Source organism: Ambystoma mexicanum, chromosome 5p (genome assembly GCF_040938575.1).
Source record: "Ambystoma mexicanum isolate Mex_15411 chromosome 5p, UKY_AmexF1_1, whole genome shotgun sequence".
Taxonomy (NCBI): Eukaryota; Metazoa; Chordata; class Amphibia; order Caudata; family Ambystomatidae; genus Ambystoma; species Ambystoma mexicanum.
In genome coordinates, this window is record NC_090930.1 from 386,824,509 (window position 1) to 386,851,857 (window position 27,349).

General features: G+C 46.5%; 1 protein-coding gene across 4 annotated transcripts in view; it reads left to right on the plus strand.

The window, feature by feature from the left end:
* Positions 1–27,349, plus strand: part of FGF13 (fibroblast growth factor 13) — a 1,438,916-nt gene that overhangs the window by 577,447 nt on the left and 834,120 nt on the right. For 2 of the 4 annotated variants that reach the window (XM_069612776.1, XM_069612777.1), the window contains exon 3: positions 13,043–13,210. The exons of the other annotated variants lie outside the window; for them this stretch is intronic. In XM_069612776.1, the coding sequence (XP_069468877.1) occupies positions 13,043–13,210 (168 nt within the window). The remainder of the gene's footprint in view (positions 1–13,042; positions 13,211–27,349) is intronic. 4 annotated transcript variants of the gene reach the window in all.

Below are 27,349 nucleotides of genomic sequence, written 5' to 3' on the forward strand. Positions count from 1 at the left end.
TGTAATGTCTATTGTAGTTTGGCTTACAGTAGAACCACTGCTAAAGTTGGATTGAATTGGCTATATAGATTTGGAAAGAGGGAAGATATGCAATGGCCTAAATTTATATATGAGAATAAAAAGATACCACATGTATTCGTATATTGGCTGTCATACTTGTGTAAAGAAAGCAATGCAAATGTGTGCATTTGAATATTCTGATCATGGCTTTGGTAAATTTATGGAGATCATTAAGGTTTCAAAGTGTAGGGCTCCCGCAATGGTTAAGTATTGGGGTTGGCTATTACCTGGTCTGAAAAAGTGGAATAGAATTTGGAGATTGGCCAGGCTGCTGGGATACCATTCCTGCTTCATGAAAAAATGGAGCCATCAGCTGCCAGCAGTGTTGGGTATACATTTAAAAATAGCTGCCTAGTTTTCAAATGGCGGTGGAAATAGAAGTTGATCCTGAGTTGGTTTGGATGGCAATTACACTGCTCATTAGTGACACCCAGTAGTTGAGCGGGAGAATAGAAAGTTGCCAGGATTTAACATGCAACGAGGTTTACACATAGTGGTGGCAAACTGTTCTTAAGTGAATATGATGATTACAATGGAGAATGAAAAAAAAAATGTTTGGCAATAGAGAGATTGCAAACCATAGATGTAGTAATGATGTTATGCTCACATTGCGGCTCTAATACTATTGCATTGCAAATTATGAACGGATACAATTATTTGTGATAGGTGTTAGTCTGCGGGGGGCTCAGTGTTCATTTCAGTTTCCCAGATTCTTAAATAAGGATGTTTCTTAGCCATCACGCATTGGCATTACTTCCCTGGATGCTAGGAATGGGGGGCATTGGTTTCTGAACAAAGCAATCGTTTGAGTCACAGTACAGATACCCATACAACTCGCACAGTAAACCCTTACCTCACTGAATCACTGTCTGCCAATTTATAGACTGGGGTACACCCGCCAAATCATATCCTTCAACAGATCTTGCCTAAAGGCTATCACCAAGACGATAGGGCGGTGTCGGCTAAGCTCTCATGTTGTCCCTTCTACAGCTCACATTAGATATTTTGCCCATGCTGAAAGGCCATGCATGCATGGGCCGTTGAAGGTCAATTTCACTCTCTCTTCCCTAATTTCCCTTCAAAACAGTGGCTCCCTGCATTCACCTAGGCCTGGAACAGAAAATTGGGGCTTGCCCTTGAAGAGTGCAATTCATAGAGGAAGATGGGGAGGGCAGGAAGGGTATGGAAATGTGTCAGGGCTTTGTAGCGGGGCTTATTTTAGACGAGCAGTATTTATTCTGTCATGCCTGTTGAATTATTGCCATTGTCTAACAGGTGGCTAGAAATGAGCACATGTCCAGGAATTGGTTCTAGTGTTGCTCGCTTTTTAATGGGGATCAGCAGGTGATGATCACGTGATCTGTAAAACCTTTTTAGGGGTTTAATAGATTGTCGACCATCAGCATTCTGTGTGATCCACTGTCTACCATTACTCAAGCAGCTCTGCTTCAGCCACCTTGTATTTGCACAATCTGTTTGGTCTGTGTGTCCCTTTCCTGTTCCTACCCCTTCGCTTTTGTCCTTTTTCCTTTTCTCTTCCACAGGCTACAGCCTGGTTTACTCAGGATGGGGACACAATACTCCAATTTGTCGGACACAATTTTGGTACCGTAAGACCACTACGGTGCCGTTGGCACAGTGTAAAAGCTTAGTAAGATAAGCGTACTATGTTTTATAATTATCAAATCAAAAACAACTCAATCTAATGCAGAAGAAAATGCTCCCATAAAAGCGAACTCTTAAAAGCAACGTACAACAACCCTCTCCTCAACTTACGTCTAGCTAGTTGCAGCTACTATAACCACACTTCTAACCATGATTTATGTCACTGAACACTTAATAGGGGCCAGTGCCCTTCTATATGTATGATACAGAGCTCTAGCAGGAAACCAAAGTGCTATTTAGCCAGACCTAACAATCATTCCTCTAATTGAACCAGGCCTTGCCGTAAGGCCACCCTTGTTTTTAAGCTCCCTACACTGTGGTTAGGAGGCTATTGAACATTACTATGTTTTCAGCAGATTTAGCAAAGGATATATTTTGGTATGACACTTTTTTCCAGTATTGTAATATCTCTCTTTGCTATAAGGATGTCTCCACTCCTCCATGGCGAGAACTAAACGAGTAGTAGGGGGTTGGGAAGGGTTTTTGTATGCAAAGTGATCTACGATTTTTCCTCGCAGCAATTTGCTTGTGGCCCATTTGTTTGAATTCTTCGTTTACCACATTTCATGACAAGAAAAGTGGGGTAGATCCCCACAGTCCCCCACAACCCCCTCCCACCTTTTCTAAATACCTAAACGCAAACCCCCATCTACATTTGGGGTGGAAAGTGTTAAAATGACAATGTAAGAACACATGAGCCTCGCCCAAACTGGTCTGCGAGGAAATGGGCTGGTTCCTGCACAGTGATGGTTCTGTGAGCCGATGCGTGCCTATATTTATAAATGTTAATACTCAACGTGTTTTATTCATGGCACTTTGCATAATAGTTACTACTTGAGAAATTATATATGAATTATTTTATTTTAGGTATAGTTTGACCCTTTTGAAATCGAGGTTGTTGGAGAGATGTAAATAGTTTTTGTGGAAAGAATATTTAGTGAGATGGACTTATTCTAGATGTGTCTGATGTTACATTTCCAAGCCAAAGGTGAAATCACGATATGCCTTAGTGTGTAGTGTTTTGCACAGAGGTGCCGTTTACAAAAGCATGTTTACACTTGAGCACACCATTTTTGCTAAAATAAGTGGAAAACGTGGTGCACATTGAGCTTGCTTCGATTTGCATAACATATGCTTTCCGCTTTCACACATTCCTGTGCACGAGGGAGAACTTATATAATTCTGCAACAAGATGCCTGGATAACCCTATATTATACATAACGTATACACCAGAGAAGCTATGTCTGGTTAAAAATGTCTTGAAAAACGCCCACATTGACCTGAAAAGTGAAAGTAGATTAAACCATTTCAGCAAAGTCACACACGCCACAGCGTCATCCTTGTGGGTATGACCATTAGCACAAATGCCAAACCTTTGCTTCAGGAACATGGCTTTGGCTTCTGGGTGGCGATGTGCTCTGTGACTTTGCTCAAATGGCTTAACCTACTTATATATGCGTGTGTGTGTGTATAGATGGATAGATATATAGGTTGTGCCCTTTCTAGAAATGCATTAATATGCCTTAAATGAACTGACTTCAGTATTGTATTAACGTATTTGTTATGGGTTTCTACTTGGCTATTAGTTTTGTGTTCTTGGTGGTCTCAATATTGCACTTCTAATTTTAACCCTACTTATACATACATTATTTGCTCGCATATGACAAACGTTTTATAAAGAAATTGACATGTACTGTTGCAAAACAAACAAAAAAAATGTCTATTAAATTGAGTACCTCACAAATTAGCCAGAGTGCACACAAAACAACGAATCTGTTTATTGCAAGAAGATTCCCAAATGCCCAGCAATCTATTTCTTAATTGATCACATGATCATCCTAAACTAACCATAGGTCAAAACAAACACCAATGGATTTTCAATATTTTGAGTTTATTGATTCTTGTTCCATAAAAAGAAATCAATGAATTGCCGAAAAGAGCTTTGTTTCCATTTTGGTATGTGATTTACTTATTCTTGCCAGCCAGGGCTCCATTGAGGGTACTCACTGGTGGACAGAGTCTACCCACTTTTTTCAGAGGGTGGACTTAGCCCCCCATCTCAAATGAGAAACCTTGAATGTCCTCTTTAAATTTATGAATTATATCCGACCGAACCAGAGTCCTCAGGTTTGCAGGCCAGACACTTTGTCCCCACAGCACGATATAACCTGATGAAAAATAATCAACTACTATAGGTGAAATGTCCCATTTCCATACTGCAATTTCCAGGGAAAACCTTTGTATTGGTTCTTGGAGTTTAAAACATGCCCACCCAAAAACTCTATTAGAAGAAAATATCTTCTCTTAGTTTTGTGTGTGTGTTAATGTCATGAAAGGCAAATGCCATTCGTCATGTGCAATTTGGGTGGTTATGCAAAGCCAATTTAATGGAATGTGCATATTTCACCTTGATATGCTAATTTCTGGCGATGTCACTTCCCATTATGTTTGTTGATGAGTCCCCCCAAATTTATTTGTAGGACTTGGCCCCTGTTTTCAGCTAATTCGAGATCACCTTTTGTGATATCAAGATTTTACGGCCAGAACCTTGCCTTCCTTGACATTTAGAGCCGTGCTTCAAGAGCATTGAAAACCTTCTGCTGGCACTGACACTTATAATCTGTAACTTTTTTGGTATGCATGCATTGGGTCACTTTCTCCGAGAAATGCATCCATGTTCTTTCTTATTGACTCATCTGAACTTTCCATTTAATGCATGAGAATTCATAACAAAACTCAATATGATTAATAAAACATTGCTGCCGATTCATCACACTTTTTCGCTTGCAACTAAAGGATGTGTTTGCATATCCTAGACAATAAGTAATACTATCCTTAAGCATAAACCCAGCCTTAGAAGAAAAACAATATTCTGCAGTCGCTAAAATGAGCAAGGCACTTTTCCAAAGAGACTGGAGAGAAAGGGCAAAATGTGCCCGAAGAGGGCAGAGGATGGAATCCCTGCACTGCAGGGAAAATCGCAGAGCACTTAAACTTAAAATGCGGTCAGGGTGGCGTGCCACAGAACTGGAACCCCTGTGACCTGTGGTCGACCTGCAGCACTTTCCCGGCACCGGTGCTCCCCGGCAGAAAGCCATGTGCAGTGAAAAACACAATTGGGCCCTGTGTCTTTTACGTGTCCTGAAATGAAACGTGCAAGTTACGCAACAGTTTTCCCATTCCCATTGTACACGTCCACCTCTGAAACGGAGGTGGAAATATGAAAAAATGGAAATCAGCAATAGGCCGCTTATGGCTCATTGCCATGAATGCACTTAGTGAAAGCACATGGTCAGGGACCTGACGCCAGCCCCTAACCCCCTTGCTCACTTTCAGCACCACCACCACAGTTTCAGTTCAGGAATGCCTACATAGTTTTCGGCAGCATACCCAATGTTTAGGTTTTCCTTTAGGAACTCGCTTCAGGTCCAGTCTGCCCACATCCAGTCCCTGTGCATACACAGAGGTCACTTTTGTGAATCAGGGAAATGTGGTCAAAAGAAGCAAGGCACGCCTCACAATCTAGGGCCTATGTGAATTGATGCTACTGTCTTTAGAAGAATTGTATTCCCCATTCTCATGTAATTGCTGTATGAACACACAGTATTTGAATTCACAGTGCGGTATTCATCTCGTATAACCATATTTGTTTATCAGGGGTTGGTATGAAAGCAGGAAAAAGTTACTTACCTGTAACTGTTGTAGTCCAGCATGGGCCTGGCATGGATTCACATGTTCATGAATATTCCCCGTCTTTCTCCTAACAACCAATCACTGATCTCTGGGTCATACTGCCCCAAGCCAATGACTGCCATCTACCTAAACCCCTCTTCTGGCAGCCATCTTCTGCTTTGGTAGCACGTAAAGTGGCAGTTGGACCAAGAGAAGAGTTGCAGAGGGGTAGGCGGGAGAGTTTGCATGTGAATCCATGCCAGACACATGCTGGAGAACAACAGTTACAGGTAAGTAACTTGGTCCTTCACCAGCATGGGGTCTGGCATGGATTCATATGCTCATGAATAAAGAATACATAACAGTACACACATGCATAACCACGGGAGGTGGCAAGGTTCAACATAACCATCTCTTACCTCCTCATTAGGCTCACCTTCAAGCGGACAGGTTGCACAGCACTGCTTGGCCAACCCTGGACTCATCCCTGGAATCCCTGTCGACGCAGTAGAATTTTGTGAATGTGTGAATTGATCTCCACGTCGCACCCCTGCAGATGTCCGAAAGGGGCACACCAGACAGGAATAGCGTTGTAGCAGCGATCGCTCTGGTAGAGTGGGCTCTCGGATGGCCAGGTAGCGGGCGATTTACCAACCAGTGACAGTGGGTGATAGAGCCGGAGAGCCCCCTGTAAATTAAAGCCTTGGACTAGGCCTTCCTATGGTTCACAGGACCAAAGTTCACAAAGAGCTGAGAGGTTTTCAAGAAACTCTTTGTGCGGGCTACATAAAACGTCAGCACTCTAGCCACATCAAGCAAGTGCAAAGTCCTTTCAGCCGGTGGTGAAGGCGTCAGTAGAAACACAGGTAACACCAATGGCTCATTTAGATGAAATCCAACGACACCTTGGGCATGAAGGAGGAGTGCATCCGTAGCACCACCCTTGTCTGGTGGAAATTCAAGAAAGATGGTTTACAGGAGAGGGCCTGAATCTCCCCCACTCGTCGTGGAGAGGTGATGGCTACGAGAAAAGCTGTTTCCCATGACAAAAACCTGAGTGGTGCAGAATGCATAGGCGCAAACGGAGGTCCCATGAGCCTAGTAAGCACTACATTGAGCTCCCAGGCCGGGACCAGAGCCTTCACCAGAGGGAACGAGTGGAATAGTCCCTTGACAAATTCTTCGACCAATCGGTGTGACCACAAGGATGGCCGTCCTGGGGATCTGGTGTAACGGGAGATAGCTGCCAGATGAACATTGATGGAGGTGTGGGCCAGCCCCGATTTGGCCAACAACAGCAAATTTGGAAGTACCTGAGGAGCCTTGACCCTCAGTGGGTCGATCTTCTACGAACAACCCCAAATAGCAAATCTCTTCCACTTGAGTCCATAGCATTTCAAAGTAGACGATGCTCTTGCTTTGCCGAGAACTTCCTTGAAGTCCGCCGTGAGATCGTAGCCACCAAATTGAAATGCTGCACGAGCCAGGTCTTCAGGTGCAGAGACCATGGATCATGATGAAGAATGGCACCTCCTTCCCTGGCGAAAAGATCCGTGACCACTGGCGGGGACGCTGATATGATGAGAAGGTCCGGGTACCAGATCTTTGTCGGCCACGCCGGTGCAACAAGGATTATTCAGCACCGGCACTGTTTGAGTTGACTGATAACTCGAAGTAACAATGGCAACGGAGGGAACATATATAGAAAGAGGCCGTCCCAAGGGAATGAGAATGCGTCCCACATGCTCCCCTGCTGGGGAAACCTTCTGGCAAACCTCTGGCACTTGGTGTTCATCGCCGTTGCAAACAAGTTGATCTGGGGATTTCCCCACTTGAGGAACAGGTTCTCTACTAGGTCTTGCCGAAATTCACACTCGTGGCAAGAGCGAAGCTCCCTGCTCAGGGAGTCGGCGACCGTGTTCTTTACTCCTGCCAGATGAAGCGGGATAAGGAACATCCCTTGGGCGACGGCCCAGTGCCATAAATCCTGCGCCTCTTTGAAGAGTGCTGGTGACCTAGTGCCCACCTGTTTCCTGATGTAAAACATGGGGGTGGTATTGTCTGTGAAGACCCGCACCACCTTGCCCTTGAGGGACGGCAGGATCGATTTTAGGGCCTAAAACACTGCCTAGAGCTCCAGAACATTGATGTGCAACGTCTTTTCCTCCAGCAGCCACAGGCCTCTGGCATGAAGACTTCCGGTGTGGGCCCTCCATCCCTCCAGGGATGCGTCCGTCATTACCGTCTCCTGATGGGGCCTGGAACTCAACGCCTCCAGTCAGATGAGAGCACACGCCCCACCATCTTATCGCCTGACGGAACCCCTCATCGAGAGTGATCTTGTCCTGGAAGCTTCCAGGCAATTGAATCCAACGGGCATCGAGGAACTCCTGCAGTGGTCGCATCCGTAGCCTGCAGAATTGGATGAGATAAATGGTGACAACATCATGCAGAGCAGTGACTTGATGGCCCTCATCGTGCCATTCTTCAGAGCAGCAGCCATTGCACCTTGCCCAGCATGACCGCCACTCTCTCCTTCGACGGTGACGCCAGGCATGACACCATGTTGAGCCAGGATCCCAGGAACAGTGCGTCCTGCGATGGAGTCAAACTGGACTTTGCATAATTCACTGAGAACCCCAGATCAGTCAGTAGGTGGACGGTCCTACTCTCGAGCTGGCCCAGATGAGCCAGTCATCCAAGTAAGGGTGGACGTGGATCCCTTGCAGTCGCAGATGTACTGCCACTGGCGCCAGGCACTTGGTGAATACCCTTGGTGCCAACTTCAATTTGAAGGGAAGGGCCTTGAATTGGTACTGCTTTCCCTGAACGACAAAGCGCAGAAACTTGCGGTGTCCCTTGTGAATTGGAATGTGGATGTATGCATCCTTCATGTCCAACGACGACAGAGTCTCCCTCTTCTAGCGGTCCGAGCACGTTTTGAAGAGTGATCATTCAGAACTTCTGTGACTTGGCGTATTTGTTCAGTCATCGGAGGTCTTGAATGGGCCTCCAGCCCCTGGTCATCTTTCTCACAAGGAAGTACCTGGAGTACATTCCAGAGCCCTAAAGCCGCTTTGGGATGAGCTCTATCTCCCCTTTCTTTAGCATGGCCGGAACCTCTAGCAGCAGCTGAGGAACGTGATTTTCCTAATGGGCAACCAGTGGTATTTTGGGACACTTCCATTGAAACTCCAGGGTGTGTGCGAGGGCAAGAGTGTCAAACAACCAAAGGGTAGGTGGAGATGGTGTTCCACATGCTTACGATTTTCTCCAGCTGGCCTCCCACTGGGGTGTGCGGGTGGGGGCCCGACGTCACAGCCGGTTCATTCTTGCTTGGATGTCAACAGGCCGCCTTGGGGTCCCTGGCGATGATGACGTCCTCCTCCGAAATCCTTGGAAAGGCCCCTGTTAGTCTTTTGGGCCGAGGAGCGAGAGGGCTGGCGGTACGAAGAGGAACTCCCACCATAACCCTTGGGAGAATGGGGAGACTTGGCTACTGGGGAACGAAAGGACGGCTGTCACTGATGTAACATGCCCAGGGCACGTGCCATCTCGGTGTCTGACTTGATGGCCTGTAGAGACTCATCTACAGCCTTCCCGATTGTCTCTGTCAAACGGCATGTCCAAAGCCCTCATCTGGATATCCTGTAGAAAGTTGGTGACCTTGAGCCAGCCACAATGACGAAGGCAAATGCTCTTGCCCATCTGGCGGAACCCGCATCGGCAATGTCCGTGGCCACCGTGATGGTGTGGTTTTACGCCACCTCGCCTTCTTGCAGAATTTCCAATGCCTCCGAACTCTTGAACCACAGCTCGCAGTCGTAGCATGCGACAATAGCGAGGGCATTGGCAGCCTTCATGGGCATTGGTGGCCTTGGTGGCCTTGATGGGCATTGGTGGCCATGATGGTCATCGACGCAGAGTAGATAACACGTCGTCCCTTGGCATCTAACTTCTTCCCCTCGCTGTCTGGAGGTGTGAACACTGCTGAGGTCGAAGCGCCCAATGACTTCTTCTTGGAAGCTGCCAAGACCACAGAGTCTGTTGATGGTTGGGCCTGCAAAGCACTTAGGCGCAGAGTCCGAAACCCTGTATTTCCTCTCAAGGCGATACCTCTTCACCCGGGCCATAGACGGGTTCGTCATGAGAGACAGACCTTCGTCCCAAATGTCATCCAAGAGTGGGACTGAAAGGATGGTCTTTCTCTTCGCCTTGCGGCACTGATATAAGAAGCCCTCCTCCTTCTTCTCCTTCGGAGTGAGCTGAAAGAACTCTGAAGCTCTGGAGATCATCACGTGAAACAAGCCTATCTTCTCTGGAGGGGAGGATCTGGGAGGTGGCGATGGGAGGTCCCCCATCCCACCGTCGTCGTCCATGCCCGTTGTCATCGTCGCTGTGTCAGGCTCTGTCTCATCCCTCAGGGGAGGAGAGGGCGGCAAAGTGTGGCAAGGAGGCAGTGGGTGCCTCTTCCTCTTCTTGGCTGGTGGTTTCCCCGTCGCCAGAGGGACGTTCGTCACCAAGGCCACAGGAGGGGCCATCAGCGCAACAGGCATCCTTATCTGTATCTCAGAAACCAGTGTATGTAGAGTGGAGAGAATGTCCACAGAGAGGTCTCTAAGCGGCAGCTGAGATGGTGGCCGCAGCTGAGGCAGAGGTGGAATAGGAAGCTGGGGTGCAGGAAGAGAGCCCAGGCCCTCGTCGACCTGTGGCTCTCCGTCACCTTCCTCAATGGTATATTTGTTGTCATCGCCTTCACTATCACCATCGCCACTCTTGCCTTAGGGGTGCGCCCTGTGGGTCGGCCTCTGCAGCCTTCGAAAGGGACTCCACCAGCACCTTGTTTGTAGGTGGGGCCTTTGTCAGGTGTACCTGGGCCTTCACGGTCAGGACCGGTCCTTTGTACTGCTTGGTCTTCGTGCCCATCCCGGACACCTTGTCCTGCTTTTTCTTCTCCTTAGGGGGAGGGTCAGAGCGTCGTTCCCCCTTGGCATTCTCCATCGAAGCCAGGATGGCGTTGGACTTCTCCTTGGCCGTTTCCTGAGTCCCCTTGAATTTGTCCGAATGGTCCGATTTCCTCTTGAACCAAGATCCTGTGCGTTGACTGGTGACCGAAGTTGCTGGAGACGTCAGACACGCCATGACCACCCAGGAGCCTGCCACAACGGCGCTCCTGATGGCAGTGGTCTTGCGGTGCTTGGCCTTTTGTTGGACCCCTGCATGAGGGCCGCCCTCAAAGGACTTAGAAGCCTACGCAGCTTTCCCGGATCCGGGAGAGGCATGCTCCTTGGACCCCCCCACCCCAGTGCTGAGGTCTTGGTCTGCAGCCACTCATTCAGCTGCTTACGGTGGTCCGTCAACATGTGTGTCGAGAATTTGCGGCAAAATGCACAATCATCCTCCTTTTGCGTCGCGTACAGGCTGTACAGGCACTGGGAATGTTTGTCGCCTGAGAAAACATACTGTAAGCCACAGTCGGAACAAAGTTTGAACAGGCAGGTGGAATACTTCTTCTCCTCCGACATGGTGCACGTGCATAGGCCTGAATAATCTTGAGGAAGCCTCCATGAAGAAACTTGATAAAATCCACCCTTTAGGGGTACTGAAGAATCTGAAAAATGGGTCCCCATTAATCGTAAAGATGATTGATGGAGCACAAGGCTCATTCCAAAAAGTGAAAAACGCAGTAAAAGCTCGAGACCTAAGCATGAGGACTCCCAAAACTTGAATGTGTGGTAAAAATCTGAAGATGGCTGCCAGAGGAGGGGCTTAGGTAGATAGCAGTCATTAGCTGGCGGCAGTATGACCTACAGCTCAGTGATTGGTTGTTAGGAGAAGGACAGTTCCGAAATGAAACTGAAACTGATTTTTTCTTTACCAAGGATTTCCAGCCTGACAAAGGGGAATATTCATGAGCATGTGAATCCATGCCAGACCCCATGCTGGAGAACAATGGTCTTCTCTATGTCTTATTGAAATAGATGATATCTGGGACGATACCAAATAATTCAGATAATGCTCTTCTATGAAGAGCACCTAAAACTGAAAATGAATTTAAAACCGAAACTGTTGATCTACGTATTGCTCCAAATACTGTTTGAGAGTTTCCTTAAAACTCTGGACATTACAATTGGTGGAAAACCATCCACACACATATAGTATATTAAAAGGCCAGATGTATGTTTGTCTGATGCAGTCATGCGCAGTAGAGACTGCCTAATTTGCCTGTTTTCACTGCTACAAGGAGCTGTTGCCTTAGGAATAGAACACTCTGAAAATGTCTCTCCTCACAGACGTTGGCCTGTGTACAGGGGCGTTCACACTAGTATGAAGATAAGTGGTCAACTTATTAATTTGTCATAATTTATATTATTTTCCATTGATATTATGTCAATACTGCTAATGGCATCCTAAGTAGAAGGCTTGTACGTTTGGATATATTGATATACACACTTGTATATAAATAGGCCCTGTTGTACTGGATAAATATACATCACCAACCACCTTTTGGGAAAAAATAAGGGCTCATGTTTTAATGTGTCACCCAGTCTGGCTAAAACAACAAGTGTACGAGAAAGCAGTGACACTTCGAAATTATGATTGGTATAAGCATTCAACTCTGAACAGGGCCGTAGCAGAAATGATGAATAACTGTGGTAATATTACTGCTAAAACTGTCATGAAGAAAAGATGTGCTCTTTCCATATGCGAGGCAATCCAGCTACGTGCTGTCTCCTCCATAATTAAGCTGCGTATTTGCAATGTTTGGTTTAACGTAATGTCTGTATTAGATGAAGCTAAGTAGGTCCCTCCCCAAGCCCGTTTATGTTGGAAAACATTTGCAAAGTTGCTGATTACCTGAAATTAGCATGGCTGGGGCACCTCCCTGAGCACAGCCAAAGCTGTTCATGCAGAAGTAAGAATGTGCAAATTGCTGCACGCTGTACGCTTTCATACAGTGTGTCTACTAAATAAGAAATGTCAAGATACATGTAAAAATATGTATGGTGGCCTTGTTACTGGGGAACTATTTACCTCCCCTCATACAGCCGTGGACTAAATGCAGTGTTAGGCATAGATACTTGCCCCCACACCCTACACACATGAACGTGCTCACACACAAACACAATCCCACACATCTCTGCACAAGTACTCGCACGCACATGCATGCATACAAACACCCCGAACCCACACTCCCACACATGCATGCACAATGCCCCACACACATAAACTCATGTTCGCTCATAAACAGATCGACCCCACTAACTCCCACATATTAGAAAACACATGCTAAATAAACACAAACACGCGCACACAATAGAAAGGCGTGATTTACATTTGGCTGCTGTTTTCCAGATAGCATGTCCCTTTTTCGTGTTTTTCCCATTAAGTATCAAATCTGTCTAGCCACAGTTCGCTGTCCTCTACTTGTTCCTAGCTGTTTCTATGAGTTACTGTTCTGCCACATCCCACAGAATGCCAGTTTTACCAGCATCACTCTGTAGAGCACTAGATTAATCTTCATGCCCAGCAGATGTGTTCTGTCCTTTTTGCAGGTAATAACGATAAACAGTTTAAAATATTGCACCAGGCTCTCTTTACTCAGCTCTAATTTCAGTATCATTTTGTTATGTGGTAACCACAGTTCTGGATGACGCTCCCCCTGGCACACAGGAGTACATTATGTTACGGCAAGATTCCATCCAGTCTGCGGAATTAAAGAAAAAAGAGTCCCCCTTTCGTGCTAAGTGTCACGAAATCTTCTGCTGCCCTCTGAAGCAAGTGCACCTCAAAGAACACACAGAGCCAGAAGGTTTGTGCAGCCCGGATCCATGTTTTGTTTGTTCTTCTTTTAGTGTACGTGTCCCTATGGTGTGCGGTATGTTTTCAGCCTGTGCCCGTGTATTGCAAGAGACACAGGAGCCGGAATGCACTTCATACCCCCTGCTTGCCTGCATCAGTGTTTAATACAACCTACATGGGACACCGTATGATATAAAGCATGTACAGCAACATGGAACATGACATGGCTGTCTTTCCAGGAATAGAGCTTGATAACTGCAGCTCACATGATTGCACTGCCCTTCTGGCTGCAATGTTGCTTGCTACCCTTAACAGCATTGCCGCTAATGGTAACCGCGTGCAGCCCCAATGTTTCAACACATGCACTTTGCTGAGGAATGGCATTGAAAGCAGATGTTATCCTTCATACCCATACAGCTATTGCATATGGCTACCAAATACTTAAGATATTTCATTGAAAAGTAAGAATGTACTCAATGCACGTTGAGATGCATATGCCGTTAATAACATGCATGCCATTTAGGACTGCAAGTAAAATGTTTTCCTTTTCAGATCCAAGAAAGGTTTGGAAGATCATTTATATTTACTAAGAATGTTAAAAAAAAAGTTGATTAACTGACACTGCATATGAAGTACTTTATTCCAAAACCTTTAAATGCCTGAACCTTAAATCATGTCAAAGTCTGCTGTGTCATTTATTTATACACATATGAAATATGTATACTGCACAAACAGCGGTGGTCAACACAAATGCAAATAAAATCATTTACGGAAATCGTCATACCCAGCAACGTGTTCCCATCGTTCGTGGTAATGACATCATTCCGATGCATTATGGGTTTTAACACATGCGAAAGCTGTGGAAATGTTGTTTTTCGGTTTTTGATTACATTCGCAAAACATGAAAGCTAATGAACACTCTCCATTAATGTGTTCTCTGCATTTCCATGATATTTACAAATTAACTGGTGTGCTCCAAGACCCCCGACCGGCACATAGAGTCGGAGTGTGCTCAGAAGCACTTTAAGAGAAGGTAGCATCACCCATGAGATGGATGGGGATGCAGATTTATACTTCATCACCAATCAATAAGGACAATTCAACGGTTTGGCAAAGGGAGTCCGTTTAATGACAAGTACAAAAAACGGGGAGTCATGAATATCAGCAATGGTGTGATCTTCCTTCTCGCTTCAACTCCATTGAACTTCATAAAAATCATAACATTTAATATAAAAACTCATCATCATTGATGTGTAACACTCAAAAGTTGACATGCAACTCTATTGGTTCGGAAAAGGTAACTTTACTATAGGAACTATATTTGTATATGGTAACATAGTGAGGGGATTGGGTAAACACTGTCAGGTGGGCATCTAAGCCCTTGCTTCAAAAATGACTGCTGCAGACGTCACTAAAAGTACAACGTCCCATTGGTTCTACTAACTATCGGACCCTAGATTACTTGGTCCACTGTGATTGGGTTGGCACCAACCCCATGCATACTTTCTCACTTTGCCTAGCAGCACGCAGAATGGTTGGCCAGGTGCAGGATGCCCCTCAACTCACCTGGCCTTCCTCCAATCAATCATCACTTTAGTGGCTATGTGTCAATTATTTCGCTGTGGTTGGCCTCGAGACTTCTGTCTAGCTATATTCTCCTGGCTCACAGCCATGCGTAGTTGTGGGGGTCTTGCTCTGTTCGTTCAGCTGGTCACGTGATTCAGACTCCGTGGATTTGCCTTTTCTTCAACAATTTGTGTATTTGATGTTATGTTCACCCACCACCTGCCTTTGCCTTCTTATCTTGCCCCTTCAAAGCAGCATATTCTGGTCCGTGCTTCAGTTAATTGTAGTTACTGCTCATTCATTTTGATGGATACGACCTTGGTTACCTAGGCACGAGTTGCCTCTGCTGAGTTTTGTTTCTGCTACTCAGCTCCTGATTTCGTTGAATGTGAAACCTTTCTCGAATGGCCTTAGTAATTTTTGTTGATTCTGCTTTTCGTGCAAAGTGGAAGTACACTTCATATAAAGTGCTTCATTTGAGGTAGATATGTATATGGTGCTTGCCGCACTATCCCTCTACTAAGCATAGCAAGCCACATGATTCTCTTAGCTTTCTTGTGGTTCTGTAAGAGGATTCAATTCAACACTATAGCTAAGTCAATGCCCGGTCTGGGTTGCTGAATGGAAACCCTTATTGATATATCTTCATGTCCAGTTCATGAGTTCTGGATGACTACCCCTATATAACACCCCTCTCTTAGAAACCCCTAACCCCACTGAGCCAAGAAGTAGTTCTATTTTGCAAGTTTAAAAGGTTTATTTGAGAAATAAAACAAAATATAGATACCACGCTTTTATAATAAATTAATAATCGATATCGCCCTTATAAATATAATGTTAATCAACAATGGGTAATCTGACACTAGCACACTTCTTTATAATCAATGAGGAGTTAGTATAGGATGGATAAAATAGCAAAAATACTTTTATGATTTCAAGGGAAAAGGAATGAGGAATAAAATGCAGTACAGAAATACTTGATATGATTTTAGCAAAAGATAAGATAATCACTTTTTCTCTGGCAATTCACCCCCCCTCCCCTATGCAATGTAAGAAATGGAAGGAGATGGAAGTAACACACACAGTTCAAAGGAATGCAATCAAATACAATATGAAATTCAATTCCCACCCCAGCAAGCTTAGAGAAAACCGGTATGAGTTTTAAAACACAGGCCCAAGTGCTTTGAATGTGGTGGCAATGAAGTGAGAAATATGCTGAAAATGCTTTTAATTCCCTTTAGGAGGTTCAGGATGAGTGAGAGATACTTGGGATGAGCTCAGGCTCACTTTAGCAATGATTCAGGGATGGTTATTAAGAGGCAAACACATTTTTAGCATAGGAAAGCCAAAAGCTGCTATCTTTTTACAGGTAAAGAAATCTGGCCAAATCGCAAATCGCGGCAAAATTCACGAGTGTGTGAATCATGATTATGGCAAAAGGTTAAGGAGTAAAATCGGTTCTCGGTTCGTTGGAACGCTGAGATTCTAAGCTTTCAGAGGAAAGTTAAACCAAGTTCCTAGGACAAACGGTTCCAGAGATATGAACAATTTTGTAAAGGTCGTTTTTCGGATTTAAAGTAAATCTCAAAATGACAGGTGACAGCTTGCAGCTTCAGAATCGACAGGTGACAGGATTTCTAGGAGGCTGTTCTACTTAGGTTAAAATAGTTTGGATTAGATTATTTTAAATAAGAGATTGGTTCTGCACAGTTCTGCTAGGTACTCACAATATAAATTTGAAATAGGCCTCGCCACGGATCTGGTCAGGTTTTGGACTGGACTCCGGTTCTGGTCTCGGCACTTCACAGTGATCTGGGTCAGCTCTCTGGTTCTGCTCACAGCGGTCTGGGTCAGCTACTTGTCCCAGCAGTGTCTTTTTATGTATTTTGGAAAGTGGGTATGTGCGTTGGTCATAACTAAACCTGCCCCTCTCACTTGTCATTGGCCCAATTCTCCCCTCTCCCATGATTGGGGGAAGGAAATGTGAGTCAGAGTGATGCTGTAGGTTTTATGGTCAGAGGAAGCTCCCCTTGTCAGATTGCACACAAATCTATTTCTGACCCAAATACATATTTATCTATGCACCATTTTTCTAATATTATAGGTCCAGTTAACATATTTTCTGTAGCACCAAACCATCCGATCCCTGTCTTTGTACGATGTTGTGTCCACTGATGTCAGAATTCTCCCCTTTTAATCCAGATAACGACCTCTAAACCTTTCCAGATTTTACACAAATGTGCACCAGGGATATGGGTTACAGATGATAAAGTGTCAGATTTTTAACATGCATACATTTGGAGTGAGACCCTATTTTCCGCTAGCAACCCCCCAGAATACACCACACGGTCCTAACGCCTCTTAAAATGTTCACAGAAAAATCACAAAAATAATCATATTACTTATATAATTCTGACAAGTCCGCACTATGAGTTATCTATCTTTTTAAAATGATGCTCTGGTCAAAAAAGGGGTGTGGCTTTCCACATCACAGGGTGGAATAACTGGTTTATCCACTTCCCCACAGTTCAGCTGCTAGCAGAGGCACTGCCCCTCCCAGTTTCCCCTAAGAGGAAGCCACTTTTACAACGCCCCCAATATAACATTTGCCTGAGTCCAGGACAGGCCTTTGTTCAACTCCCTGTAGTCCCCAGCTGCCACTCCCCTTTCAATCAACAGGGTCATGTGACCTCAAGATGCAGCCAGGCCTGGCAGACCCAGCTGTTGATCCAGTTTCAACTCCTGTCGGGGGTAGTTGTCAGGCAGAATTCAGTTTCATTAAGCCATAAATCCTCTCCATCACTCACAAATGCCTCCATGATCTGGCACCCCCCTACCTCGCCCAGCGCATCGCCTTCCCCACTTCCACAAAGCCATCCAGGCTAGCCTACACCAACCTGATCACCAAGCCCAAAACCTGCAGAGTGCGTGCAGGGGGCTCCAGCTTCCCAGCCATCGCTGCCACCCACTGGAACGCACTACCTTCACACCTTAGGGTAATCGACTCTCACCTAGCTTTCCGCAAGGCCATTAAAACTAGCCTGTTTGTCTAAAAGACAGGCGCCGCATTCCCATCTGTACTCTGTAACCTAGCACATATGTTGTAACCAAGTAACCGCATGTCCTAATGTACACATGACTACGTACACTTTCATGTAAACAGCGCCTCAATGCCTTGGGGCTGTAGTGCGCTTTACAAATGTAAAAATAAAATAAATAAAATAAACAGGTTTCAGCTAAATGTCACTTTTTGTTCCCAGTTTAAATCACTTACAATTTTTACATATACATTAAATAATTACTTCCTTCAAGTCATTTCAGAATATAGTTTTACATTGTATCCATCTCTTAGCAAGTCTTTCCTTGGTCTGGTTTTGTTTCATTTGTTTCATTTGTTCAGTTGCTTTTTTTTTGTTGCAATCAGCATTGCCATTCCCAATGGTTTCAAGCTACTGTGTGTGTAGCCCAATGGTGGTTTTAGGCAGTGCCCTCCTGTGCTCACAACATAGGCAAAAATGGGTGGCAGCCTATTCTTCATGTTTTCCCTGTGCACTCTCTGGGGAGTTCTGGCCATCATGATGTTTTCCATGCCAGTACTGCACAGTTTTATTGTAGGGCTTGGATGCATGGGTAAAAACATCCCACAAGCCCCCCCTCTTGCGATGGCCATTCTGTCCTTTCGCTGATGGAACTCGCAAGATCTGGGATGTTTGCCTCCTCTTCTTCCACTTCCATGGATGGCACAGTTCAGCATCTTTTCCTCCCTCCAGTCGATCACTCAGTTCTCCTTGCTGGTCCTGATGGGAGGATTGGGCGGTAACCCGGGCCCCTCAGGTCTCTGCTCACGGTCGTCCTCCTTGTTCAGTCTCCATGGTTTCATCTCTCCTAGGATGATAAAGCAAAGCGGCAATACCTATTCGTAGACATTTCTTCACCACTATTAATGGTGTGGCGAACATATACATTTTATGAATCAGAAGATATGAACATATACATTTTCTTTTTTTAACTTAGGAGACAAGAACATATATATATATACAAGGATCACAGAATTTGATATGCTATATGTGGAATATTTTAGGGTTGGAACTGAATTACTCAGGGGCGGCCCCCTCTGGGATTCCAGTGGATTCCTGCAGTTGTTGTAGAGTGTGCCTGGGATGGCAACACTTTAGCTGATTTATATGTATCCACTTGTCTTCCCCCTCTGCGAAACCGCCTTTGGGGATGCGGATCTTGTAGGCCACAGGGGAGATTTTGTCTATAATTTCAAACGGTCCCTTCCATGTAGGCAAACATTTTCGCTGTTTGGCCTGGTTCCTTTGGAAATTGTATAGATAGACCCGATCACCCACCTTATATTCCTTTCGGGTAGTTTTTAAATCATAGTGGGTCTTCATGCTCTCGGCTGATCTTTCTAGATTCCGCTGAGCATAGGCAAAAGCATGCTGAAGGTGTTTCCTTAAATTCTCCACATACTCCTGAGTTGTGGAGGCATTTATCAACGTTTGCTCTTGGGTTCTGTAGAGCTAATGCTGGGGAAGCACCATCTTGCGTCCAGTCATCAACTCAAATGGTGACATTTTGGTTGCAGATGAAGGGGTAGATCTGATGGCCATTAGGACCAGAGGTAATCGGATATCCCAACTTGGCCCAGAATCTGCCACAAACTTTTTTAACATGCTCACAATGGTTTGGTTGTATCTCTCTACTGCCCCAGAAGAAGCTGGCTGGTAAGCAATATGTAGCTTTCTTTTGACCCCCGTATCTCCCACATCTTTGTCATTACTTCACTGGTGAAGTGGCTACCTCTGTCTGACTCAATCCTTTGAGGTAGACCAAAACAGGAAAAGATGTGGTTAATCATCAAGGCAGCTGCTGTTTCTGCCTTGCAGTTTGGTGCCGGGAGACATTCCACCCACTTGGTAAACAAGCATGTAACGGTCAACATGTACTTGTTTCCTCTAGACGAGCGGATTACAGGGCCTACAAAGTCGATTTGCAAATCTGACCATGGCAGTGTCATCCCCCTCTTTTGGAGAGGCGCACGGTGTGTGAGGGATGATGGCTGAAATTGTGCACACACAAGACACCCCTTCAAGTATTGGTCGAGGTCCTGCCCCATGTGTGGCCAGTATGCAACCTCTCTTAAGATTTCCAGTGTTGTGTGAAACCCCCTATGACCGGCGGTGGCCGCATCATGGGCGTGACTTAACATCAGGCTTCGGAATGAGGTTGGAACCACCCACTGATCATGGCCAGCTTGGGATTTCCTTACCAACAAACCGTCTTGGATTCAGAACATTTTTGGACATTTCATCAACACTCTTAGGTCCTCTTTCCCAATGTAATCGGTATCCGTCAGGGGAAAGTTCTCAGGGTCCTCAAAGTGTTGGTAAAACTTACCAATAATTGGATCCCCCTTCTGAGCTGTAATTAAATCAGCATCAGGGTCTCCTTACTCCATTGGGCAGTTGAAAGATCATTGTGAGCATTTGTCTGGGACCTAGTGATAGCAGTGACCTGGATTTCCCCAACAGGGACTCAATCTCAATTAGATCCCCTTGGATGGCCCTGGTTTTGGCCAGCTGATCAGCTAAGTCATTTCCAGTTTTGTCTGGTCCCTCTACTTTCGAATGACCCTTGATCTTTTTCCAATAGATGGTCATCCCATTCGAGGTGACCAGCTCATCAATGTTCTGGATTAACTTCCCATGTTTCAGGGGTTTGTTATTAGCGCATAACATGCCTCTGGTTTTCCAGTTGACCAGGTGCTCCACGAACCCGTTCCGTACATAATCCGAATCGGTGATTATGACCAGTTCGTGGAGTTGATGTTGGACAGCAGTGTGGTGGGCCTGATGCACAGCCATCAACTCTGCCACCTGACTACTTCGGGGACCAATTTTGTATCCAGCGGAGGGTTCTGGAAACTCCTTCACCCAGGCATTCCCTACGCCGGCCACCATTTCTTTCTCCCCGTTGTTGTCAACATGGTATGAGCATCCATCCACATAGAGAGTGGGCATTCCCTCACACTTGTCTTCTTCAAAGACTTTGTGTGAGGAATTAAGGTATGCCTCCATGTTGTCCTTGATTTTTAGACTTTCGTCCTCGAGACAGTTTTCTCTGGCACAATCATGCAAGTCAGCCAGACCTTGCGCGAGGGGACTCTTCTTGTTTTGGCCATATCTGACCTTCACAGGAAAGCCTTGCATTGACAGAATCCAGGAAGTAATTCGGGAATTACTCACATTTCCGGCCCGGATTCTGACACTTTGGAGATATTGCAGAAGCTGGTGTGCAGTCTCCACTATGATGTGTTCCCCCTGGATAAACGGGCGGTAATTCTTGAATGCCCACACCGTTGCCAGGAGTGCCTTCTCACAATCATTGAATTTTTCCTCCACCGAGGATAAAGCTTTGCTCGCATAGGAGATTACTTTATTGACCTTGTCATGCTTTTGGTATAATACTGCTGTCAAGCATGTATTAGAGAACCCCGTCTCCAGGAAGAACTCCTTGTTTCTGACAGGGTAAGCTAGGCAAGGCGCTTGTGAGAGGCTTCTTTTGAGTTGTCTTACTGCCTCGGATTGTTCTGGACCCCATTCCCACTTGACCCCCCCCTTCAAGAGATGAATCAGGGGTCGAGTGATCTCTGCCTAGCCTTCAATGAACTTTCTGCTGTAATTAGTCAGTCCCAGGAGGCTCCTTAGTTCCCGCAGAGTTGTGGGGTCTTTCAGCTTTTGAAGTGCTTCCACTTTCTTTTCTTGGGGACAGAGGCCCTGGGGAGTAATCTCATGCCCCAAGAAATTAACACGGGTTCTACACCACTGTGCTTTCTGAAAGGAAAGTTTTGCTCCGGCGGCCCTCAACTGTGTCAGAACATAACGGATCTCCGCTATGTGTTCCTCCACAGATGAACTTTTGATGAGGACATCATCTACATAAGCCAGGTTACCCCCGCACCCAGGTCGGGCATGGCCTATGTAGGAAAATGTTGAATTCATTGCCGGCGTTGAGGTATCCGAAGGGAGTCCGGGTCCAGGTGTACTGCTGGCCCCCAAAGGTAAAAGCCAGTTTGTATTGGTCCTCCTACTGACAGGCACGGTCCAGTATCCATTGGTCAGGTCTATTGCTGTGAATACCTGTGACCCCTGAATCTGGGCCAGCCCTTGGTCAATGTAGGGCAGAGGCCATCGGGAAGTATGGACCCGTTTGTTGCGCTCCCTAAGGTCGGCGCAGAGTCTCCACTGGCCGTTTGGCTTCAATATTCCCAGCACCGGATTATTGAAAGTGCTGTGGACTGGACGGATTATTCCCCGGGACTCAAGGTTCTTAATTATTTCAGTAAGGGACTCCATGGATGCGAGAGGCAAGCGATATTGCTACACAAACACTGGAGTCATTCCAGGGTCTGTGGGAATTGTTGTGGTGTGGATGTCGGTGCGACCACAGTCATATGAGTCTACCGCAAAGAGATCTTGGAAATCCAAGAAAACTTGTTTCAACTTTTGCTTCTGTTCCAGAGTCACACAGGCATCAGATAGGTTGACTCTCTCTTCCACCATCTGCCTGAAGCCTGGAAAGACTTCTGGTTTGGCTATCTCAGCGGCCTCCTCCAGCTGGGAGGAGAAGTCCCTGGTCAGAGTGCTGATTTGGACTGGAGGCTTCAGGTGGGAAAGGCAGCCCTCATGGACCTGGAAAATCACCTCATCCCTCCTGAAGTCACAAGTCACATCTTCCTTACCATAAGGGCAAGAAGTGTACACCAGGAAGTTCCCCCCATGCCGGGTGAAAATCCTGTCTGGTGTCGTATTGTGCTCACTGTCACTGTCAAAACAGTGCTTGGGGATCGGTCCTAACAGTTCATTTCCTAAATCAATGGAGAAATGTCGGTCATCAATCGCCATTCCAATAATGGTGCCTGCGGCTAGAGTAATACTCTTTAAGTCGCTGTTATCCACCTCTATTGGAATGGTGTCATGTTCTATGTTGACTAATGGTGTTGGGTTTACCCCTAACCCTTGCCGTTGGAGAGAAGCATTTAGATGTATGTAAGCATCAGGGTTTTTCAATTTTTGTCCTCTTTTAACTTCCACTTCCAGGGAGAATTGTCGGGTCCTTTCTGGGATGGTGACTTCCTCTTTGATCTGAATTTCAACTGCATAGGGTAGCAATTGAGCTGACCTAAATGCTTTTTCTGGATCATCAAAGCCCATGGGATTATCCGCTAATCGGGACCAAGCTTTGAAGTTTATTAGGTCCAAACTAATGGCAAAGCGATTGAGAATGTCATTGCCTAAGTAAAAGGCGGCAGTGACGTCTCGCTCAACCCAACAATTATGGACTATGCTCTTGTTGCCAATGGAAATTTTGAGCATACACCTGCTTGGCAGGAGATGTTTGGAATTAGGTGCTTCCAGGTCCATTTCCCATTTGTCTAGCAGTTTGAATGTGGGAATGGCTGGATCTTTTGGGAGTTGGCGGAACATGGCTTCGCTGATGAAGCTTTTACCGTTGTTCACGCACACTCGAGCGAGAACAGAGTCCTTCCCATCATTTAACTGAACAGGGATGAACAACTGCTCTCTAATTTGCTGAATATCAGCCAGGCTCTGAGCTGATTTCACATCTTTCTGGACTATAGGAGTGGGACTTTCTGAATGTGGATTAGTAAAGAATTTCAGAGTGTTTCCTTCCAGTGTGGAATACCACCTTAAACTGGAAGGAAGGTTGATTTTCAGAAATAGAGAGGACCCCCATCACCAGTCTGTTGTCCTACTGCTATTACTGTCACGTCTGGAATTTGGTTGTTCTGGAAGTGAAATTCTACTTGGTCAGATTTTTGTTCAACCATGTGGCAGGTGCCGTTTAAACTAACATGGTTGACACTCTGTTTTCATTTTATTGGTCGGCTAGTCTGGATCCAGAGGAGCTTGTTTACGCAATCTATTAGGGGTGACAACCTTCTCAGGAGGTCATTCCCTAGTAAATAAGGGGTGCACTCTGGAGTCACTACTATGACCGGGTGTTTCACCTTGTGTCGCCCAATTTTGATGTCCAAATCTGCAGTCCCCTCGACAGGAATTTCCTTCCCGTCAAAGTTCTGCAGTTGTCCAGGAAGAGAGGTGAGAGGAATACGGTAATTCTCCCCCTTCCTGCATTTAGTTCATCAAAGGCCCTTTTGGACAGAAGGGTAGCTTGGGATCCAGTGTCCACCAGTGCCAACATTGTACCCTGCCCCTGTACTTGTACCGGGGCATAGTATCTTCCCTCGTTCTCCTCAAGGGGGCACAGATAATGCACATTTTTGGACAACTGGTGGGCTAACTTTCTGGTTTTGGACATTGCTAGCGAAGAGATTTGGGCAGAATTCTGTGGAGAGCCTGGGGAATCTGAAAGAAAAAGTTGGCAAGTGGAAATGGTTTTGGGTTCTGGGCCACCCCCCCTTTTTGGAGGCAGTCCTCAGGATGGGTTTGACCCACGGGATTTTGGTATTGTCGGTTCTGGGATGAGATGATGGGCAGCGGTAGCTCAGTCTCCACATCTCCCCAGTCTGAATTGGCATCCCTTGAGATCCATTTTTCCTTGGGAGTAGTTCCCCCATCTCTGAAGGAGAAGATCCTTTTCCCAGGATCTTCTGAGGATCCCTCTGCCTCAAATTGGAAGACCTGTACCACCTCCACAAAGTGGGTCTGTTTGGGTCCTTTGTTTCTTCTACCCCTCTCTGCTCCTTGGGAGGCAGGCTTCAGGGGTAGGAGATTTTGTTTCCGGTTCCTGGTTTTCCAGGGGCTGTTTACAAGTTGGGAAGGAGGCTTCCTCCAAGGCTTTACACCCCCTTCCCCTTGTGCCTCCTCCCTGGGAACCGGTGGGTTATCGGGGTGCTGCCCCCGTCATTGTTCTGGAGCACCCGGTCCAGAGTTTGGGGCATTCTGCGGTGGCATGCTCATCTGAGGGTTCTGTTGAGCCCTCAGTATGTGACCCAGATCTCGTGCCATATTTTTGACCTGGCGCTCAAGTTGTGAAACCCGCTCAGGCTGATACGGGGCTCTATTTTCTCCCCTGGGCTGATCCCGGGAAGGGTAGCTATCCCTTCTCTGGTAGTACCCCTGGTTGGGAAGATTGTGGTACCCCTCCACCCTTGGCCTCCCCTCTCCCGGATTAGGTTGTCTGGGCTCAGGGAATTGGGGAAAGAAGGATGGATGGTTTTGGGGTTGGAAATTGGGTGGATACCTGGGGAAAAAGTTCTGCCCAGGATTTTGAGAATTTCTGCCCTCCTGTGGGAAGTTGGGAGGGAAGTTCCCCGGGTTAGGCGCTTGGCTGGATCCCCCCCCTTGGGCTGGAGGAGTCCACACATAACCCAGGATGGGTCGGTTTCCCTTGTAGCGGGGACTTACATAGTCAGGGGAGCGGGGGACCCCATTTGTGGGACTACCTCCTCGACTCCCTGTCTGTGACTGGCCCGAGGGCCTTCTGGGCTGTGAATTATTTGGTGCAGGCAGGTTTTTAGGCCCCCCCATCTCCAAATCTAAAACGGGGCAACCTTTACCTCTGCCACCTTGGCAGCAGCAGGGGTGCTGTTGGTTTTGGTGTTTTTTGGCGCATTATTTTTATTTTCGATTGGCTTCTGCACCTCATAGATCCGGGTAGCCTGTTCAATGACCCAGTCTAAAGATCTTTTCTCATGAAAATCTCTCACGAACTGGGTCATTATGTATTTGGGTAAGGCATGGAAAAATGTATTGATAAATTCTCTGCTATCCGTGCGCACCCTTCTGGTGGTCTGCGCAAAAGCACGTTTTAATTCTTGCACAAACTCTTGTGGGGCCTGATCCTCCCCACATTGCAAATTGTAGGCTGCCTTGCGAGCCTCTTGAGGATTTCTGTGAACAGAAAAATGTTTCAAGATGGCCGCCTTATAGGTGGACCATCTTAAATGATTTTGGTCCTCCAGCCCCGCAAAGAAACTGGAGTATTCTGTGGAGAATGTCCATTTGACGTACTGGATGCAGCTACTGCTGTCCTTCAAATGGAAAGTCTCCATCATTTGCTCATAGAGCTGCAATTGTTCCCAAATGGAATACTTGGCGTTCTTATGATAAGGAGTGATGACACTCCTGATTGCCTTTATTTGTTTCAATGGGTCCTTAAGCAAGGTCCTTTTTGCCTATTGGCCTTTTTGGTTCGGGTAACCCTGGTCCATTCATCCTCTGACTCAGAAGCACTGCTCCCAGAGGTGCCCATCTGATCTTCCAGGTTTTCCCGGATTCTGCGAGCCTGGGAATGGCTGGCAGAATGTGGGGACCTGGTCTCCTGTGTCCTGTAATGCTCAGAGGAGTCTTAAGACCCCTCCTTGCTGCCAGGATTTGCTGGGTACCCCCCCCCACTGACCTAACTGGGCAGAGGTTTTCAGGATGCCCTTAATGGGCCTACTTTCCTGGGGTTCCCCACTAAATTGCACTGTGCTTGGGTGCCCATACCCGGATGCCCGCCCATCCATTCCTGGGAGGTACTGGCCTATGAGCCCCATACTTTTAGCTGGATAGTAATCTGCCATCCCCGTGGCTCTGGGCTCATGTACGCAAGGGGACATGAGGGTGGCAGAGTCCAGGGACTGGGAGAGATGAACGCCTCCGGTACTAGGGCTCCTGAGGTTATGCTCAAGAGTTTCTCTTTCCCAGCGAACCTCATCTCTATCCGCCCCTGCTTCCTGTTGCAATGCAAGAGCCTGCACTTTCAGTTCCTCAGTTAAGGCCTTACTAGACTCTATCAGTCTCTCCTGCATGGCTACCTGTTGCTGGAGCCTATCATTGTGCTGACAGAGAGCCTAATTTTCTCTCTGTGCCTCCTGATTGGTCCTGGAGTACTGGGCCAGTCTCTGCTGCAGGAGGGTTACCTCCTCAAACCCATCCCTACTGGCCTGCTCTTTTCTTGCCAGAGCCTCCTCCACCCTCCTGGTGTGCTCTAACAAGTTCTGGTGTTCTTTTTGGAGGTCACCCAGTCCCTGGAGGGCCAGGTGATTTTCTTCCATTTTCCTTTTTAAGTGGCAGACTTCCTGGCCTAAGGTATCCCTTTCCTGACTAAGAGCCTGCATCTGTGCCGCCAGGTCGTCCCTTTGCCTTTGGAAGGCACCAGCTTTCTGGCGCTCCTGGTCAAACTCTGCCTGGGTTTCCAGGTCTTACAAAATCAGTTTATTGCTCTCTGCCTTCTCCCTATCTAGGTGGCTTTGCAGGGTGACTACCTGCTCGGCACATGCCCTATTGAAATCTAACTGTTGCTCCAGCTTTTTTTGGCTCTGCAGTAGGGAGTCCAAACCTTCTTGGTACTCCTTCTGCAAGGCCAGAAAGCTGGTATCCTAGTCTGCCTTTTCCTGTTGCAGCACATCCATATCCTCCTTTATTTTAGTGATGTACTGTCTGCTGTCCTTTTCTGACTCCTGGCTCCTGAGCAGCCTCTGCTCAGAAGAGTCCAGATCAGATTGGGCCTTCTCTAAACGCCATCTGTTGCCCATTTGCCAGATCTTGGCCTTCAGCACATTTGTCCTGCATGGCTCCCATGTATAGATACAAATATGCCGCTA